At 50.2% G+C, this 17,013-nt stretch overlaps 1 protein-coding gene across 1 annotated transcript in view; it reads right to left on the minus strand.

Moving 5' to 3' along the window:
• MERTK (MER proto-oncogene, tyrosine kinase) overlaps nt 1-11,920 on the minus strand; it is a 61,102-nt gene extending 49,182 nt beyond the window's left edge. Inside the window, exons 1-2 of the mRNA XM_037896331.2 lie at nt 11,776-11,920; nt 632-1,073 (exon numbers count right to left, since the gene is read on the minus strand). Of these exons, the coding sequence (XP_037752259.1) occupies nt 632-1,073; nt 11,776-11,818 (485 nt within the window). The 5' untranslated portion in view covers nt 11,819-11,920. The remainder of the gene's footprint in view (nt 1-631; nt 1,074-11,775) is intronic.
• Between the last annotated feature and the right edge of the window lie 5,093 nt (nt 11,921-17,013).

Below are 17,013 nucleotides of genomic sequence, written 5' to 3' on the forward strand. Positions count from 1 at the left end.
CTGCAGCGGGACTGAGGATCTGCCTTCTTTAAAAAAAAGCCATGACTGGGGGCTCAGATTACATCAATCCCAGCCCCTGCTTCATGCCGGACCATCTGGGAGCTCTATCTCCCACCCGCTCTGTTCCTTGGTTGTCACGCAGGGGAGTGGGAGATCGGGGTCCTGGGTTTGCTTTGGGGAAGCTGACTTAAAGCAAAGGGCTTGTGGGTGAGCCTGTGTTTTCTGTCATCACCGGATTCCTATTTTCCATCAGGCAAGAAAGGGTTAAAACTAGCTTTTCAGGTCTGCAGTTTTACCTGCCTGACAAGTCAGGAAGGGTATGAATAGCCTGTGTTGTTATCAAAGACTGGAACAGCCAAACTTCCACCAGCCCCCGACTGTTACCCTAGCCGCGGGGTTTGTTCACAAACACCTAACTGATCAGCAAACACCACAGCCCCCCAAGTAGAAATCTATCCCGGGGCCTGAGCCTGCTGGCTGAGCTCCAGGGGCACTCTTAGCCGTCCTTCTGCAGGGATCTGCGTGCAGAGATCTAAGCTACTGGGCTGGGCGAGAGTTTTTTAGCGGCTAAATACTCTTGAACTGAAGATGGCACTTGGCGAACCACCTTTTAAGCAGCTGGCTAGTTTACCTGAAGGTAGAGATCATAGTTATTTCGCCATCGTCCATGACCTGGTAATGTCGAGTGGACATGCGGCCAGGCTCCTGCGGCTCCTTCCCGTCTTTCCACAAGGAAATGACAGAAGAGTCTTGGTTGAATAAGAAATGAGGTACCTTAATTGAGCAGTTAAACGTGAAATCTTTATGCTCATTAATTACTATATGGCCTACTGTGGGATTGAATTTAATTAGCTGTAGAGAGTGGGCCGCAGAGGCTCTGTCCAAGAGAGATGCATTGGCCTGGTCAGGATATGGCTCCGTGGGGGGTGTTCGTGCGTCGGCTTTGGGGGTATCATGCATCGTGGTTAGAAGGGAGCGGGGGTGTCGAGGCGCAGCCGGCCAGTCCACCGACAATGCTTGCGTGGATGGCGACAGGTGGGACATCCTCCTCTCCTGCTTTCCCTCAGTGTTCTCTGCAAAATAAGACCCAGGTTTATGACCCTGCTCATTGCCAGCAGTGAGCTCGCCGCGGTATTCGGCGTTCTGTGTATCTCAGCAGCCCCGAAGTCCCAACGCTTCTATTCTCCATGGCCTCACCCCGGGCATGGTGGACCCAGGCACACCCCATCCCCACAGTGGAGCAGACCCAATACTAGCAGGGCGTCTCCGCAGAGACCCCCAGTCTCTACGCAGCATGTGTTCGTGAGCCAGACCCTCGGCTGGCGAAGCTCCACCAGCTGGCCTGAAATACCATCCACGGCTGCAGAGACCCCCTTCACCGATACTGCCGAGCCAGACCCTCAGCTGGCGAAGCTCCACCAGCTGGCCTGAAATACCATCCACGGCTGCAGAGACCCCCTTCACCGATACTGCCGAGCCCAGCCCCTTGCTCAGGCAATGAGAGCAGGGCTCTTGCTGCAGAGGTACTGCAAGTTGTGGGGTGGGGGGGAAGGGGCACAGCTGTGTGAAGGGACTGGCCTCCATAAGTGATGGCTCCTCCCTTTGTGGATCTGTGGGTGCTCCTCCCCACGCAGCCCCTAGATCTGGTAGGGTGGAAGGCTTCACCCCCTGACAACTTGGTGCCCCCGAAGCCTTCCCCCAGGAGGATGGTGCAAAGAGAGCACTGTAAAGGCGAGGTTCAGCGTTCTCACCCCCCACCATACTCCCAGGTGTTTTCCACAGGGGGGATGTGTCTGGCCCAGATGTTATGGTCAGTCCTGTCCACACCCTGCTAGTGTCCCCAAATGTCTCCTTCACTGCGGTACAAAACCTGACCCACAACAGTCCACGCACACCAAAAAGCCAAAGACAGCCACATGCACATGTGTCATCTAGACAACCAGTCACGTTCCTGACATCCGGACGGCCCTCTTCCCAGCACCCACCGACCGAGATGCTGCCATTAACACGAGGCTCCGCATCTCCTATGTACTGATTCCAACGCACCCCGCCATGAAGACAAAACTGGTATTTCCCTGGCCGTAGACATCACGCTGCACTCGACTGATCCTGGCTTTGCAGAACCCCATCCCATTAGAGTACCTCAAAGCACTGCAGACATGAGCTATGCCCTGCCTGTCTCACAAGGCCTTTGTAACCACTGGCAGCACCATGGAAGTCAGTGGGGCTCGGTGCAGGTGTTTGCCCCAGGATGGATTCAAGCTCCTTGAGGCAGGGACCCCATCTCCTGGGTGTTTGTACAGGGCCCGACACAGCTGGGGTGTGATTCTAAGGGGGGCCTCTGGTGCCTCTGCCATAGAAATGTCAAATGATGGGGAAGCACGGACGGACTGAAGGTTGAACCTGCCTAGTCCTGGGGTAGAGTGCTGGGCACTAAGTGGAAGATCAAAAAAGCCAGGAGCGGGAGAGAGAGGATCCGACCCCGCAGTGCTGAGAGCACTGTTGTACAGCCCCCACATCATGCCTGCCTCGTAGCAGAAGGAAGGTCTACGGGGAAACCTGCTAGGATTTACACCCAGGTCTCCTCCACCCACACCCTGCCCCGCGCATGTTAGTGCTCGGCGCAGAGGATTATGCTATCACCAGAGCTGGGCTCCATCTTTTGGACGAACGGGTTAGCCGCTCAAAAACGCAGCTTCAGTTGACCCGAAACTTTCCACCAACTTGACCCGATTAGTTTCAGCTGGGAAAATGCTTTGCAGGGCCAGCTTCGGAAACCATGCCCAGTAACGTTAGGGCACTGGCTTAAGGTGCGGGAGATGCAGGTTTGAATCCCCACTCTGGAGCAGGGACTTGGCCACAGTTTTCTCTTTCCCAGGTGAGCATCCTAGTCACCAGGTGCTAGGTTGTTCTGGGATGGGTCAATCCCTCCAGCTGAAGCTGTTACACTTTGTATAGACACAAACATTCACTGGGCCAGAGAGAAAAAATGGCAGCCTGGTGATCGAGGCACTCACCTGGACGAGAGGGGATGTGATGCAAATCCCTCCTCTGAATGGAGAGGTCAGACTGGGTCTCCCAGGCACTGCCCTACCCAGCGGGCTAACGGGCAGAACCACGCACCCCTTTCTGTAGAGGGCTGGAATGAAATGTTCCTGAGGACCCAAAACAGACTTTTCCGATTTGCTGCCAAATTCCAAAAGCGTTCAGAACAGAACTGGAGATTTTTTCTGGTTTTTCAGTTTGCTGACCAAAACGGGAGAAAAAAATCATTTCTTCGCCCAGCTCTAGCCGTGACCGGATGGCAGGCTCAAGGACACAAGGACTCTCTGACGCCAGGTGGGAGAAATCGATTTCTGCTGCTGAGCCACCCGGTCAGCTCAGGTGGGCTCTAGGAGCTCCAGTTTGGGAGCATTCAGGGATCTGAGTGTCCCCAGGCAGAAAGAATTCAGTACAGGGCGATTTCAGTGAAAGCCCCTAGGAAGAGAGCGAAGCTCAGGAAAACATTTGGGCTGAGGTGAACGTTTTGCAGTTGCTAAGTTCACAATAAAGGCAAACCCCAGGAAGTAGAGAAGTTTGGACCAAATCCAAGGAGAGCGCGCGCACACTGTGCTAGGAATAGGGTGGGAATGCTACCTGATTACATAACCCTCGCGCTGACAGGAACCTTGGTCCCTGCATAGCCTAGGCTCACCCTTGTGTGACAGCCTTGCACTTGCTGCTGCGAGCTGCCCCAGGACTTGCAGCATCGTAAACTCCATGACTTCTGCAGGGTCACGCAGCAGTTCTCTGGCAGAGCCACGGAGAGAACCACAACACTAAGGATGGACTTGCGGCTAAAGCCCATGAGTGGGAGTTGAGACCTGGGGTCTGTAAGTCCTTTGGCCTGTGTGCCTCAGTACCCTTATTTATTCCCATTTTATAAATCATACCTCACACAAGTGGTTAATGATCACAAAGGGTTGAGAGATCTGTGGTTGGAAGGCACTTCGGCAGGGGTTAGAATCCTACAGGGGCTACAAATTCATTCCTGTTGACTTGTGGCGAGTTCAGCCTCTAAATCCCAGACGGGATATAAAGTGCAGTGGGGGGAGGGATCTAGGGTCTGGGACAGTGTAATGTTACCAGGAGAGACCCCAGGAATAGCCAAGCACAGGCAGAAATGTGTTTTGTTGGTATTTGTTGTGACTGTATTTGCTGGATTTTGTTCTGCTGATACGCGTTTCTTTGCTACAGAAGCCAAACCCCTAGCCGGGCATGGGGGAGCTGACAGGGTCCAGTGTCACCAGAGTGTTCAGTGCAGGGTGGGAACGCCAATCCCCCACTCACAGAAACATGGGAGCTCCCAGACCAAACAAACACACACTTCCCTTAACCTGGAGTTAACCTCGCGTGTGATGTTCACCATGTGCCTTCACCGACCGACCATGCTGCCCGCACATTCCAATCCCTATTTTGCAACCTCAGGGTATGTCTGCACCCCAGTTAGACGCCAGCTGACTCGGGCTAAGGGGCTGTTTAATTGCAGTGCAGATGTTCAGGCTTGGGCTGGAGCCTGGGCTCTAGGACCCCGTGAGGAGGGAGGGTCCCAGAGCTTGAGTCCTGACATCTATAGGGCAATTAAACAGCCCCTTAGCCCAAGCCCCTGGGGGGGTGGGGGGGGGGAAGAAGAGAGGGGCTAACTGCAGTGTAATTGCAGCACAATTGACTGCTACTTAAAGCTGCCTTACCTGAGCTCCTTTTATGGGAAAAAAACTGAAGATTAGGATGAAGAATTGCCTGTAAACGTCTACTAAAATTCAGGGTGATTTTAAAAAACATTTTTAAATTTTTTTTAAAATAGGATTTTTTTAATTTTGTTTGTTACACTAAGTTTTTCTTTTTAAAAATAAACCTGTTTAACATACAGTCTAAATTTAATACAAAATATGTTAACACCTACATTTATAATCTCTTAAAACATTTACAGAAATAATAAATATGGAAATCCATGAGCCTCTATCAAAAACTCTGAGTTAAAGGCTGCTTTTCCATATAAAGAAAGAACTGGGGGAGAAACATGGAACTTCTGAGGTCAAGCTTTATAAAAATAGCTCCGTAGGTCAATGTAAGTAAATTTAAGAGACTGTCTCATTTTTAAGAGACTTACAGGAGTAGGAATTTAAGTGCCAGTCACTTTCACTTAGGCGTATTTGAAAATTTGCTCAGGCTGACCTAAACTAATCAGCTTAATTCACTGACTACAGTAAATCCCTCTGTTCCTTTAAGAAATCATTTAGGTGTAAATACAAATCATGTTTTGATAGGAGAAGTTTATGTATCCAAAACATTTAAGGTCATTTTGTTTAATAAAAATAAATTGTATTTGCTGTTGTGTGTAATTCCAGTTACCATCCTAACGCAAACTAGATCCCATTAACTTGGGTTTGAACAGAGACTGGGAGCGGCTGGGTCATTACACATAGTGAATCTATTTCCCTAAGCTAAGTATCCTCCCACCTTCTTGTCAACTGTCTAAATGGGCCATCTTGACTATCACTACAAAACTTTTGTTCTCCTGCTGATAACAGCTCATCTTAATTAATTAGCCTCTTACTCCACCTTTTCATGTTCTCTGTATGTGGGTGTATATATCTATCTTCTTATTATATGTTCCGTTCTATGCATCCAATGAAGTGAGCTGTAGCTCACGAAAGCTTATGCTCAAATAAATTTGTTAGTCTCTAAGGGGCCACAAGTCCTCCTGTTCTTATCTAGTAAATAAGCAATCATTCACCGTTTTCTAACATACTAAAAATATACAATTAATAGGAATCTGAAGTTATTAAGCTATATAATTGCTTAAACAAATGTATATAATTATAGTGCACCCTCCTAAGTAGCAAAACAATGTACCAAATCTAGTGTAAAGGCTCTACTGAGTTGTAAATAAGCATGTTTTAATGGTTATGTCAACCCATGAGAATGCACCTTTCTTTAGAAAATAACACGTACAAATGGAAAAGTTGCTTAAAATTTGTGATTTAAATCACTGTTTTGAATCACCTTGATTTAAATCAGACCACCCAATTAGTTTAGTCTTTCCCAGCTGCACATTCCATCAACCAGACTAGATTTTCAAACATTTTCCCAAGGAAAGCTAATAGCAACCTCCTATAAAGGTTTCATTTCCCTCCATCCTTACATGGTACTTCTCCTTTGGAGCTATTCATTTGAGTTTTCCCTAGATTGATGGCACTCCCGAGGCCAATCTTGCATCAAACTAAAAGTAGCATTTTAAAATAATTTCTCAGAAACAAAGTTGGGTATTTTAAGATTCTACATCTGGAGAATATTCCCCACACAAATCATTTTACTAGATTATTTTTAAAAACTTCTATTGGATTTGATAGGCAAAATACACTGTTGGCTAGATCAGTCTGCTGTGTTGATGGCAATACAGTTATGGCTGCTTACCACCAAGTCATGGAAATGCAGGGCTGGAAGGGATCCCAAGAGGTCATCAAGTAGCCCCCTGCACTAAGACAGGACCAGGTAACCCCGAGACCATCCTGACAGCTGTTTGCCCAACCTGTTCTTAAACACCTCCAATGGTGGGGATTCCATAGCCTCCCCTGGCAGCCTATTCCAGAACTTATCTACACTTGTAGTTAGAAAGTTTTTCCTCCTATCTAACCTAAATCTCCCTTGCTACAGATTAAGCCCATTGCTTCTTGCCCTACCTTCAGTGAGTCAGGTTTTTTTTAAAAACTTTGATCGTTTTTGTTGCTTCTCCTCTGGACTCTCTCCAATTTGTCCACACTTTCCTAAAGTGTGATGCCCAGATTTGGACACAATACAGAGCGAGACAATTACCTCTCATGTCTTACAAATGATACTTCAGTTAATACACCCAATGATATTAGCCTTTTTCACATCACATTGTTGACTCATATTCAATTTGTGATCCACTATAGCCCCTCGATCCTTTTCAGCAATACCACTGCCTAGCCAGTTATCCCCCATTTTGTAGCTGTGCATTTGATTTTTTCGTCCTAAGGGAAGTACTTTGCACCTGTCTTTATTGAATTTCATCTTGTTGATTTCAAACCAATTCTCCAATTTGTCACAACTGTTTTGAACTTTAAACCTGTCCTCCAAAGTGTTTGAAACCCCTCCAGCTTGGTGTCATCTGCAAATGTTATAGGCATACTCTCTACTCCATCGTCCAACTCATTAACGAAAATTAATTGAATAGTACCAGACCCAGGACTGACCCCCTCCTGGCTCCCACTAGATACGCCCTCCCAGTTTGACACTGAACCACTGATAACTACTCTCTGAGTACGGGTCTTTCAGACAGTTGTGCACCCACCTTACGGTAAATTCATCTAGACCACATTTCCCTAGTGTGCCTATGAGAGTGTCACATGGAATTGTGTCAAAAGACTTACTAAAACTAATCATGTCTACTGCTTGCCCCCCATCTGTAAGGCCTGTAACTCTGTCAAAGAAGGAAAATAGGTTGGTTTAGCATGATTTGTTCTTGACAAATCCATGCTGGCTATTCTTTACAACCCTATTATCCGCTAGGTGCTTACACATTGATTGTTTAATAATTTGTTCCAGTATCTTTCCAAGGATCAATGTTAGGCTGACTGGTCTATAATTCCCCGGGGTTCTCTTTGTTCCCCTTGTTAAAGAAAAGTACTACGTTTGCCTTTCTCCAGTCCTCCAAGACTCCAGATCTCCTCCAGGTATTCTCGAAGATAATTGCTAAAGCTTCAGAGATTGCTGCAGCTGGATCTGCAAGTACCCTTCATCAGACTCCGCCAACTTGAATACATCTAACTTTGGCTTCCCTCTTGTTGTTAATACTAATTGTGTTGAGTATCTGGTCATCATTAACCTGTTCAGTGAAGACTGAAGCAAAATAGGCATCAAACATCTCAGTCTTCTTGATGTCATCAGGTAGTAGCTCTCCTTCCCTGCTAAGTAGAGCACCCATGCTTCCCTCTGTCTTTCTCTTGCTCCTAATGTATTTAAAGAACCTCTTCTCATTGCCTTTTATGTTCCTTGCTGGGTGCCTTTGCCTTTCTGATTTTGTCCCTACATGCTTGTGCTGTTCTTTTGCACGCCTCCTTTGCAATTCGCCCATGTAGCCACTTTTTGTAGGATTCCTGTTTGACTTTCAGGTCAGTAAGGAGCTCCTGATGCTGCCATATTGGCTTCTGACTAGTCTTCCTATCTTTCCTTTGTGCTCGGATAGTTTGCAGTTGTGCCTTTAATACTGGCTCCTTAAGAAACTGCTGGCTCTCCTGAACTCCTTTTCCCCTTAAATTTTCTTCCCATGGGACCTTAGCTACCAGTTCTCCATGTTTATTAAACTCTGCTTTTTTGAAGTCCATTGTCCTTATTCTGCTGCTGTCATGCCTTCCTTTCCTTGAACTAATCGACTTCATGATTCTGTGATCGCTTTCACCCACCTTCAGATGCGATGCCAACTCCTCCCTCTTGGTCAGGATCAATTCTAAAATGGCTGTCCTAACTACTTCTTCCACTTTCTGAAACAAAAAGCTGTCCCGAATACATTCTAAGAACTTACTGGAAATGTTGTGTTTTGCCGTGTTACTTTCCCAGCAGATGTCGGGGGTTTTAAAGTCCCCCATTACTACCAGGTCTTGTGTTCTGGATATTTCTGTTATTTGTTCCAGAAATGCCTCATCCACCTCCTCTTCCTGATTTGGTGGGCTATACTGGACCCTGACCACATCACCCCTGTTTTTTCACCCCTTTTACCTTCACCCAGAGACTCTCAGCTGGTCTGCATCTGGCCTCCTTCTGGATCTCAGAACAAATGATGTATAATGCAACACCTCCTCCCTTTTAATCCTGCCTGTTCTTTCTACACCCCTCTATACCAATATTTCAGTCACACCATGAATTTGATCCATCTTGATTAGCCTGTCGCTTTCAAAAATATATTCACCGGTTAGAAATATAAAGTAAATCAAAGAATGAGTAGAAAGTTGTGACCTGTTTACCCAACAAGAACATTCAATATGCCTTAACTGAGTCCAGTTTTTAGCTGGTTGGTACTCTTGAGTATCAAACACCTCAAAGATTTTACCACCTCATTAATTTCCCCATTGTGACTAGCTGAGCACAGACAATTCAAGGGGACGTTACAGAGAGCCAGCAAACAGGACCTAAGTTTGAGGCTGGATACATTTCTTTGCTAAGGTGATTGCTATTTTTACTCATGAAAAATGATACTTTTAGACAGAAATTTGCAAAGTCACAAAATTGGTTCCCAGTCTCGTCTGTTCTTACAGAGTAAACAGAAATGCTCTCCCCGTTCAAGATGCAAAACAACTGTCTTAAGCTGAAAGAATAGCTAAGCTTTTTAAGTCTGCACCATAATCTTAACCATAACACAAACAAAGAGCATGTGACCGCTGCTGAACCTTCCCTATGCCACTTGTTGTTTACTTACATGGTACTAAAACCCAGTGACCAGGTGATCCGAGGAAAAATGCCTGAACAGCTCTGTAACAGATTGCTCAGAGAAAACTTTCTTGTCTGCTTGCTAAGGACCTCTGAAACTGAACCTTCCTGACACAACCCAGCCAGCTACAATTTATTCTTAGACCTTTTGTTTTGTTGTTATTCATACATTTCAAAAGACAATGACGCAGTGGTCTACAGTGTAACGGACTGACCAGCTAACTAGCCATAAAAAAAGCAGATATGACCGAAAAAACCCAAAGATATCAAACCAGCTCTCCATGCTCTCAGAGGGCTTGGCCGTTTCCTTTCTGGTTACCAGACTGGGGAATAAAGCCATAAACAAGAATATTTGTCTATTAACACATGCAAGAAATTTCACCAAAGGTTTAAAAGGAAATGGGGAAAGCATCCCACACTTGAAACGATACTTCTCTACCCCAGTTCTAGTAAGGAGCTATCTGAATTCAATTAGAATTCATGACTTCACTAACCCTATATTCCTCATTAAGGGCCAAAAGCCGTGTTTACAAATGGGTCTTTCCCCTCCCACGTGTTGTTGACACATCTCCGTTCCTCACACTGAAGATCACACGGATCCATCAAGAGAGCTTACATCTCATCAACAGCTTCAGTCTCTCCGTCCCAAAAGACGGTTTTCTAAATCGCTTCGTGGGAATGTATCTCAGGTAACAGAACAGAGACACCAGAAAGAATCCAGTCTCTTCGGTGACTTTCTCACTTCTGAGGGCCAAGCCATTACCAGATCACTGTTGTAAATCCAGGAACGTTTCCACAAATTCTCCGCAGGCTTATAGGTACCACACTTTTACCCCGCTGTATTCACCATGAACCTTCAACTGGTTACAACCAGCGGTGACCCATCTACTTAGGACTAGCTCCTGATCCACATGGGGGAACAGAATTCCCAGCAGCTTACAACAGAATATGAGGAAGAGACTGCGGTCACCCTCGTGTGAGCCCTTAGATCAAAACAGCCTAGTGTTCGAGAGGGACGGGTCAGCACATTCGTGGCCGCAGACTAAGAGAAGTCCTCTATCTGCAGAACAGTGCAATGACCCCGCTGCTGCACCTGAGTGCTCTTGGATTTGCTCCAGGGATGGGCAGGCAATTCAGGCACCCCGGCCCATTGAGCCCATGGCCTGTGCTGAAATGCCCAGCGAGGCTGGCATGTCCGATAGGGGGCCAGAACATAGACACTAGCCCATTTGAAAACTGCACAGGGGAGCTTATCCCAGCATCGTGGTCTAACTCATCCCAGATAGCGGCAGGCGGTGCTCCGGCTGGACTGGTGGCTGTAAGAACTTTAACAGGGCCGGGGGAGCGGGTTCCCTCCCGACCCAGGAGCCTTGGACAACTCTATTCTAAGGGGGCGAGAGCGTCCCTCACCCATCCCACTGACCAGACAGCCCCATGGGCCGCAGCAGGAGGCTAAACCCTGCAGACAGCAGGCCTGGGCTTGCAGTGGGTCCTCTGCCCCAGAGATGCACTGGGCAGGCTCCGCTGCCCAAGAGGCCACACAGATACCCGCCAGTGTGTGGGGACCGGGCCCTGCCAGGGCAGCGCTGCCCAGGGACCCCACACTGTGCCCCACAGCCTGCTGGGCACCCACTGCGCCCGCCACACAGGCTGGGGAGCCCTGCGCACACACACACACACAGCCCCCCTGGACACCCACTACGCCCCCCATGCGGGCACCCACACCGTGCCCTCCCCACAGGCTGGGGAGCCCTGCGCACACACACACTCACAGCCCCCCTGGACACCCACTACGCCCCCCATGCACACACCCACACCGTGCCCTCCCCACAGGCTGGGGAGCCCTGCGCACACACACACACACACAGCCCCCCTGGACACCCACTACGCCCCCCATGCACACACCCACACTGCGCCCTCCCCACAGGCTGGGGAGCCCTGCGCACACACACACACACGCACTCACAGCCCCCCTGGACACCCACTACGCCCTCCATGCGCGCACCCACACCGTGCCCTCCCCACAGGCTGGGGAGCCCTGCGCACACACACACACACAGCCCCCCTGCGCGCCCACACCCACACTGCACCCCCCGTGCATCCACTGCACACACACTGAGCCCCCCTGGACAACACACACACTCACACTGCCCTGCGCCCCCAGCACGCGCACACACACTCACACTGCCCCGCGCCCCCAGCGCGCGCGCGCGCACACACACACACACACACACACACACACACACACACACACGCGTCCCCCCCCGAGCCCCCCGCCCCGGGACTCACCCAGCGCCGCGAGCAGCAGCAGCAGCAGCAGGTCCCGGCCCATGGCAGCCGCGCGGTGCCGGGATCCCCCTGCCCCGCCGCCCACAGTCCCGAGCCGCCGCCGCTCCAGAGTCCGCTCCAGGGCGGGGCGGTGCCGGGCGGCTCCGCCTCCTGGTCCGGCACCGCGGCTGCGGCCGAGCGCCCTCCGGGGGCGGGGCTGTGCGGGGCGGGGGGTTGTGCGGGTTAAGGGGCTGTGCGGGGCAGAGGCTCCGGCCGGGGGGCTGTGCGGGGCAGGAGCTCCGGGAGCGGGGCTGTGCGGGGTTGTGCTGGTTAAGGGGCTGTGCGGGGCAGGGGCTCCGGGAGCGGGGCTGTGCGGGGTGGGGGGTTGTGCTGGTTAAGGGGCTGTGCGGGGCAGGGGCTCCGGGAGCGGGGCTGTGCGGGGTGGGGAGCTGTGCGGGGCAGGGGCTCTGGTCGGGGGGCTGTGCGGGGCAGGGGCTCTGGTCGGGGGGCTGTGCGGGGCAGGAGCTCCGGGAGCGGGGCTGTGCGGGGCGGGGGGTTGTGCGGGGCAGGGGGCTCCGGGAGCGGGGCTGTGCGGGGCGGGGGGTTGTGCGGGTTAAGGGGCTGTGCGGGGCAGAGGCTCCGGCCGGGGGGCTGTGCGGGGCAGGCGCTCTGGGAGCGGGGCTGTGCGGGTCGGGGGGTTGTGCGGGGCAGAGGCTCCGGCCGGGGGGCTGTGCAGGGCAGGAGCTCCGGGAGCGGGGCTGTGCGGGGTGGGGGGTTGTGCTGGTTAAGGGGCTGTGCGGGGCAGGGGCTCCGGGAGCGGGGCTGTGCGGGGTGGGGAGCTGTGCGGGGCAGGGGCTCTGGTCGGGGGGCTGTGCGGGGCAGGGGCTCTGGTCGGGGGGCTGTGCGGGGCAGGAGCTCCGGGAGCGGGGCTGTGCGGGGCGGGGGGTTGTGCGGGGCAGGGGGCTCCGGGAGCGGGGCTGTGCGGGGCGGGGGGTTGTGCGGGTTAAGGGGCTGTGCGGGGTGCGGGGCTCCGGGAGCGGGGCTGTGCAGGGCAGGGGGCTCCGGGAGCGGGGCTGTGCGGGGCAGGGGGCTCCGAGAGCGGGGCTGTGCGGGGCAGGGGGCTCCGGGAGCGGGGCTGTGCGGGGCAGGGGGCTCCGGGAGCGGGGCTGTGCGGGGCAGGGGGCTCTGGGAGCGGGGCCGTGCAGGGCAGCAGGCTCCGGGCAGGGACTCTGGGCATGGGACTGTGTGAGCAGGGGCTGCTGGGCACCCCTGTGCAGGGCACTGGGTTCCAGGCACAGGGCTTTGCGGGGCAGGGGCTTCTGGGCTTCCTGGTGCCCAGCCACTGCCAGGTGCAGAGCCCGCCCCAGACTTTTACATCATCCAGCCCCAGCAACACTTCGGGGATGGTAAATCCCATGGATCTAGGGAACAGACTTTATTCCCAGCTCTAGGCTGTGCCCACTTGAGTGAGGGGAAGATTGATACACTCCCTTCCTTGTGGGGAAAGCTGACGGTAAATATGTCCGTGCCCAGCCATGCCCTCCAGCTCCAATGTGCGCTGCTGCCCTATCCCATTCCTGGGCGCCAACAGTGAAAACATGACAAGCCATCCTAGCAATGTGAGTCCTTGAACTGTGGCCACCAGAACTGGATACAGAATTCCAGTAGCGGTTGCACCAGTTCCAAATTAAGAGGTATAATAACCTCTCTGCTCCTACTTGAGATTCCCCTGTTCATGGGGAATCACATTAGCTCTTTTGGCCATGGCATTTCATGGGGAGTTCATGCACAGGTGATTACCCTCCACAGCACCGAAATCTTTTTCAGAGTCCCTGCTCCCCAGGATAGAGTCCCCCATCCTGGAAGTGTGGCGCATTTACAGTTAGCCATATTAAAACACATATTGTTTGCTGGCATCCCGTTTGGCAAGTGATTGGTGTCAGGGACCTGTCTTCTTCATTACCTACCCACCCCTCCAATGTTTGTGTCATTTGCAGTGTCATCGCGATGATTTTATGTTAATATAAATGTTAAATAGTGCAGGGCCAAGGACTCGTTCCTGTGGGATCCCTCTAGAAACATACCTGCCCATTTACAAGTACATTTTGAGACCTATTAGTTAGCCAGTTTTTAATCCTTTTAATGTATGCTATGGCAATTTTATATCTTCCTAGTTCTTTATAAAAATGTCATGTGGTACCAAGTCAAATGCCTTATAGAAATTTATTAAATCAACACTATTCCCTTTACTAAACTTGTAATCTCATAAAAAAAATACCAAGTTAGTTTGACAGGATCTGTTTTCCTTAGACCCATGTGATTGGCATTAAATATATTACTGTCATTTAATTTTATGTTAATTGAGTCCCATATTAGCCATTCCATTACCTTGCCTGTGATCAACGTCAGACTGATAGGCCTATAATGACTTGTTTCATCTGTCTACCCTTTTCAAATATTGGCACAACATTAGCTTTCTTCCAGTCATCTGGAACTTCTCCAATGTTCAGAAACTTACTGAAAATCAACTACTGAAAATCAGCATTAATGGTCCAGTGAACTCCTCAGCCACCTCCTTCAAAACTCTTGGATTCATAGTTTCCCAGTGGTTTACCAATATTTTGAAGAAGAATCAAGTCACTGAAAGAGATTATTAATTATATTGAAGCAATCAAGGATCAGGGCACTTTTGAGCTAGGCAGGTAAGAGTCATACAGTAAGGCCTTGTCTACACTACAGGGAAAAGTCGATCGAAGCTACGCAATTTGAGTTACATGAATAGCATAACTCAAGTAGTTGTAGCTTAGATCTACTTACCGCAGGGTCCACACTACGCAATATCGACGGGAGATGCTTTCCCATCGACTCCCCTTGCGCTTCTCGGTCCAGTGGAGTACACGAGTTGACAGGAGATCGATCTGTGGTCGATTTAGCGGGTCTAGTCGAGACCCTCTAAATTGACCGCCAATACATCGATCACCACATCGAACCCCCGGTAGGTGTAGACAAGCCCTAAAAATCCAGTCCAATTGTCTTGTATGACCATTTATAAAGGTGCTTATAAAAACAGTAAATTACCTAATTCACTACCAAGGCAAGAACTACATGTAATCAAGTCTGAAATGTTTTCCAAGTGGAAAGTTTAAAAAATAACCAGGAGAAAATTCAAAAGTTCAATAAAAAAGTGAACAAATCAATTCCAGACGTCTTTGCTTTTGGGAACAGCTTGTTCAGTGGAGCTTCCGATCCATTAGTGGCAGAGATCCAATTTCAGTCTCTCTCGCTTGTAGTCCAGTTCAACCTCTAGCATCTTGAAATAATCAACAGCTAAGAAAGGGCACGTGTCCCCCCATAGCCCAGAGTAAAGAAAATGAGAAAAATGTAACACAGCTGTTGCAAGAAAGCTGATAATCTTTTATCTACTCCAAGGGACCAGCTTCCCTTCCTGCATCCCCACAGCACTCCAGCTTCCCAGAGATTTTGGGGGTGTTTCTCCCACTGTATCTCAACCCACTGAATAACCAAGACAGAGAGCCCCGCTCCCTCCAGTCATCTTAGGGCTGCTACTGGAAACTACTATTGGAAGCCTTGGTCTTCAGTTAGGCTTTATTGCAGGGGTGCAGCTTCTGCTCACTTCACTTCCTGCTGCTGCTGTTGTATGAGTTCTAATTTGTCTTAGGAGAGAGGCAGGGCCAATTTCTGCCAAAGGGAAGAAAATTCACTGGGTGCCTAAAGGTGGCCTTGATAACTATTGGTTTTAAGTTGGCGAATTTGGGTCATTTACCCAAATAGGTTGAATTTTAATCTCACCCACACTGGTGTAACTGTGGCCCTCTGAAATTTGTCAGTGACTGCACTGGAGTCACTCTGGATTTATGTGGATGTAAATGGAGAGCAGAATCCGCCACGCTGACCTTCACTGTCTATACAGTGAATTCGAGGAGCCCAGCTGCACTTTTCAGTCTTGCAGTTCCCATAGTCGCTGTTGCTGTCCTGGGCATTTCCTGTGCATGTCTGGAATATTTGTGCTAACCAGCCACCGACCGTTGCCACAGGAAACATGAAAAGATCTCTCACTTCACCAGCCAAAGGAAGCAGAGATGTAAAATTACGGCCTCTCTCCCACATCCCAAACAACTACCCCTATGTAACATTACACATAAATATGCTCATGCACATGCTGCTTTTATCCTCATCTTTTGCGCTGCCGTCATGATTTTCTCATCTCAGAATTATTTATTTATGAGGTGCATACGTGTGCGTGGCAATTTAAAAATGAAAGACACGCTCATTATAGATGGGGCTGATCCCATCACCTACAGTTAAGGATGCCTGACGCTTCCCATTGTAGGGCCCTATTTCAGGGCTCAAATTTTCCATCCTGGGTGTCTGCTTCAGGCTGATTAAAATAAAGCAACCCATACATTTCAGGCAAAATGGGTTAGGTGTTTCCAGGAGGGAATTCGGGGAAAAATACATTATGTTACCCATGTTAAAAAATGCTGGCACCCCCAATCTTTGGAGCAGGGTCTGGACATGCTGCAAAGGGCTAGCCTTTGTATTGGGGATGTTTGTTTTGCTGTCCCCAGAAAATCTGACCAAATTTGGCCAGGTTATAAGCCTCTAAGAAAAAAAAATCACAGTTTGCACATACTCGGGAGAGATTTACTAGAGCTTCACAGCTTAATTCCATCAACACTGAGCATGCTCCATGCAGGACTTTCCCTGCATTTGCAGTTCTAGGCTGCTCCAGGACAGGGTGGGGCATACGTGGAACTGACAGCAGGGAGCCTCTTTCTCCTGTACTCTCAGTGACCTCTCCCCACCATGGGACTGAAGCAAAGGGGAGGAGGAAGCCATCTGACCTGAATGCAGAGGAGGAAAGAACAAGACCTGGGGTAGAGTGGGGTTGAAAGGTGGGGAGTAGGTTGTGTCATGGAACCTGGAGGGTGGGGGAAGATTGGGACTGGTTGGACAAAGGGACTGGGAGCCAAGGGTGGGAGATGGGCAGAGGAGACCGGGACTGACTGGGCAAGGTGACTAGGAGCCATACAGGCAAATGGGGAGGACTCGGAGTGTTTGGGTGGGAGAGACTGAGATTGGATGAGAGGTCAGGTGCAGGGGGGCTGGGACTGGCTGGGAAGGAAGAGTGGGACAAAGAGTTGGGGGGAGCATTGAGACTGGACAAGGAGCCTGGGCAGGAAGACAGGGACTGGGGGGCAGGGGGGATGGGAAACATGGGTGTGCAGTGACAGGAGG

The sequence above is a fragment of the Chelonia mydas genome, chromosome 3, assembly GCF_015237465.2.
Source record: "Chelonia mydas isolate rCheMyd1 chromosome 3, rCheMyd1.pri.v2, whole genome shotgun sequence".
In the NCBI taxonomy this organism is placed as follows: Eukaryota; Metazoa; Chordata; order Testudines; family Cheloniidae; genus Chelonia; species Chelonia mydas.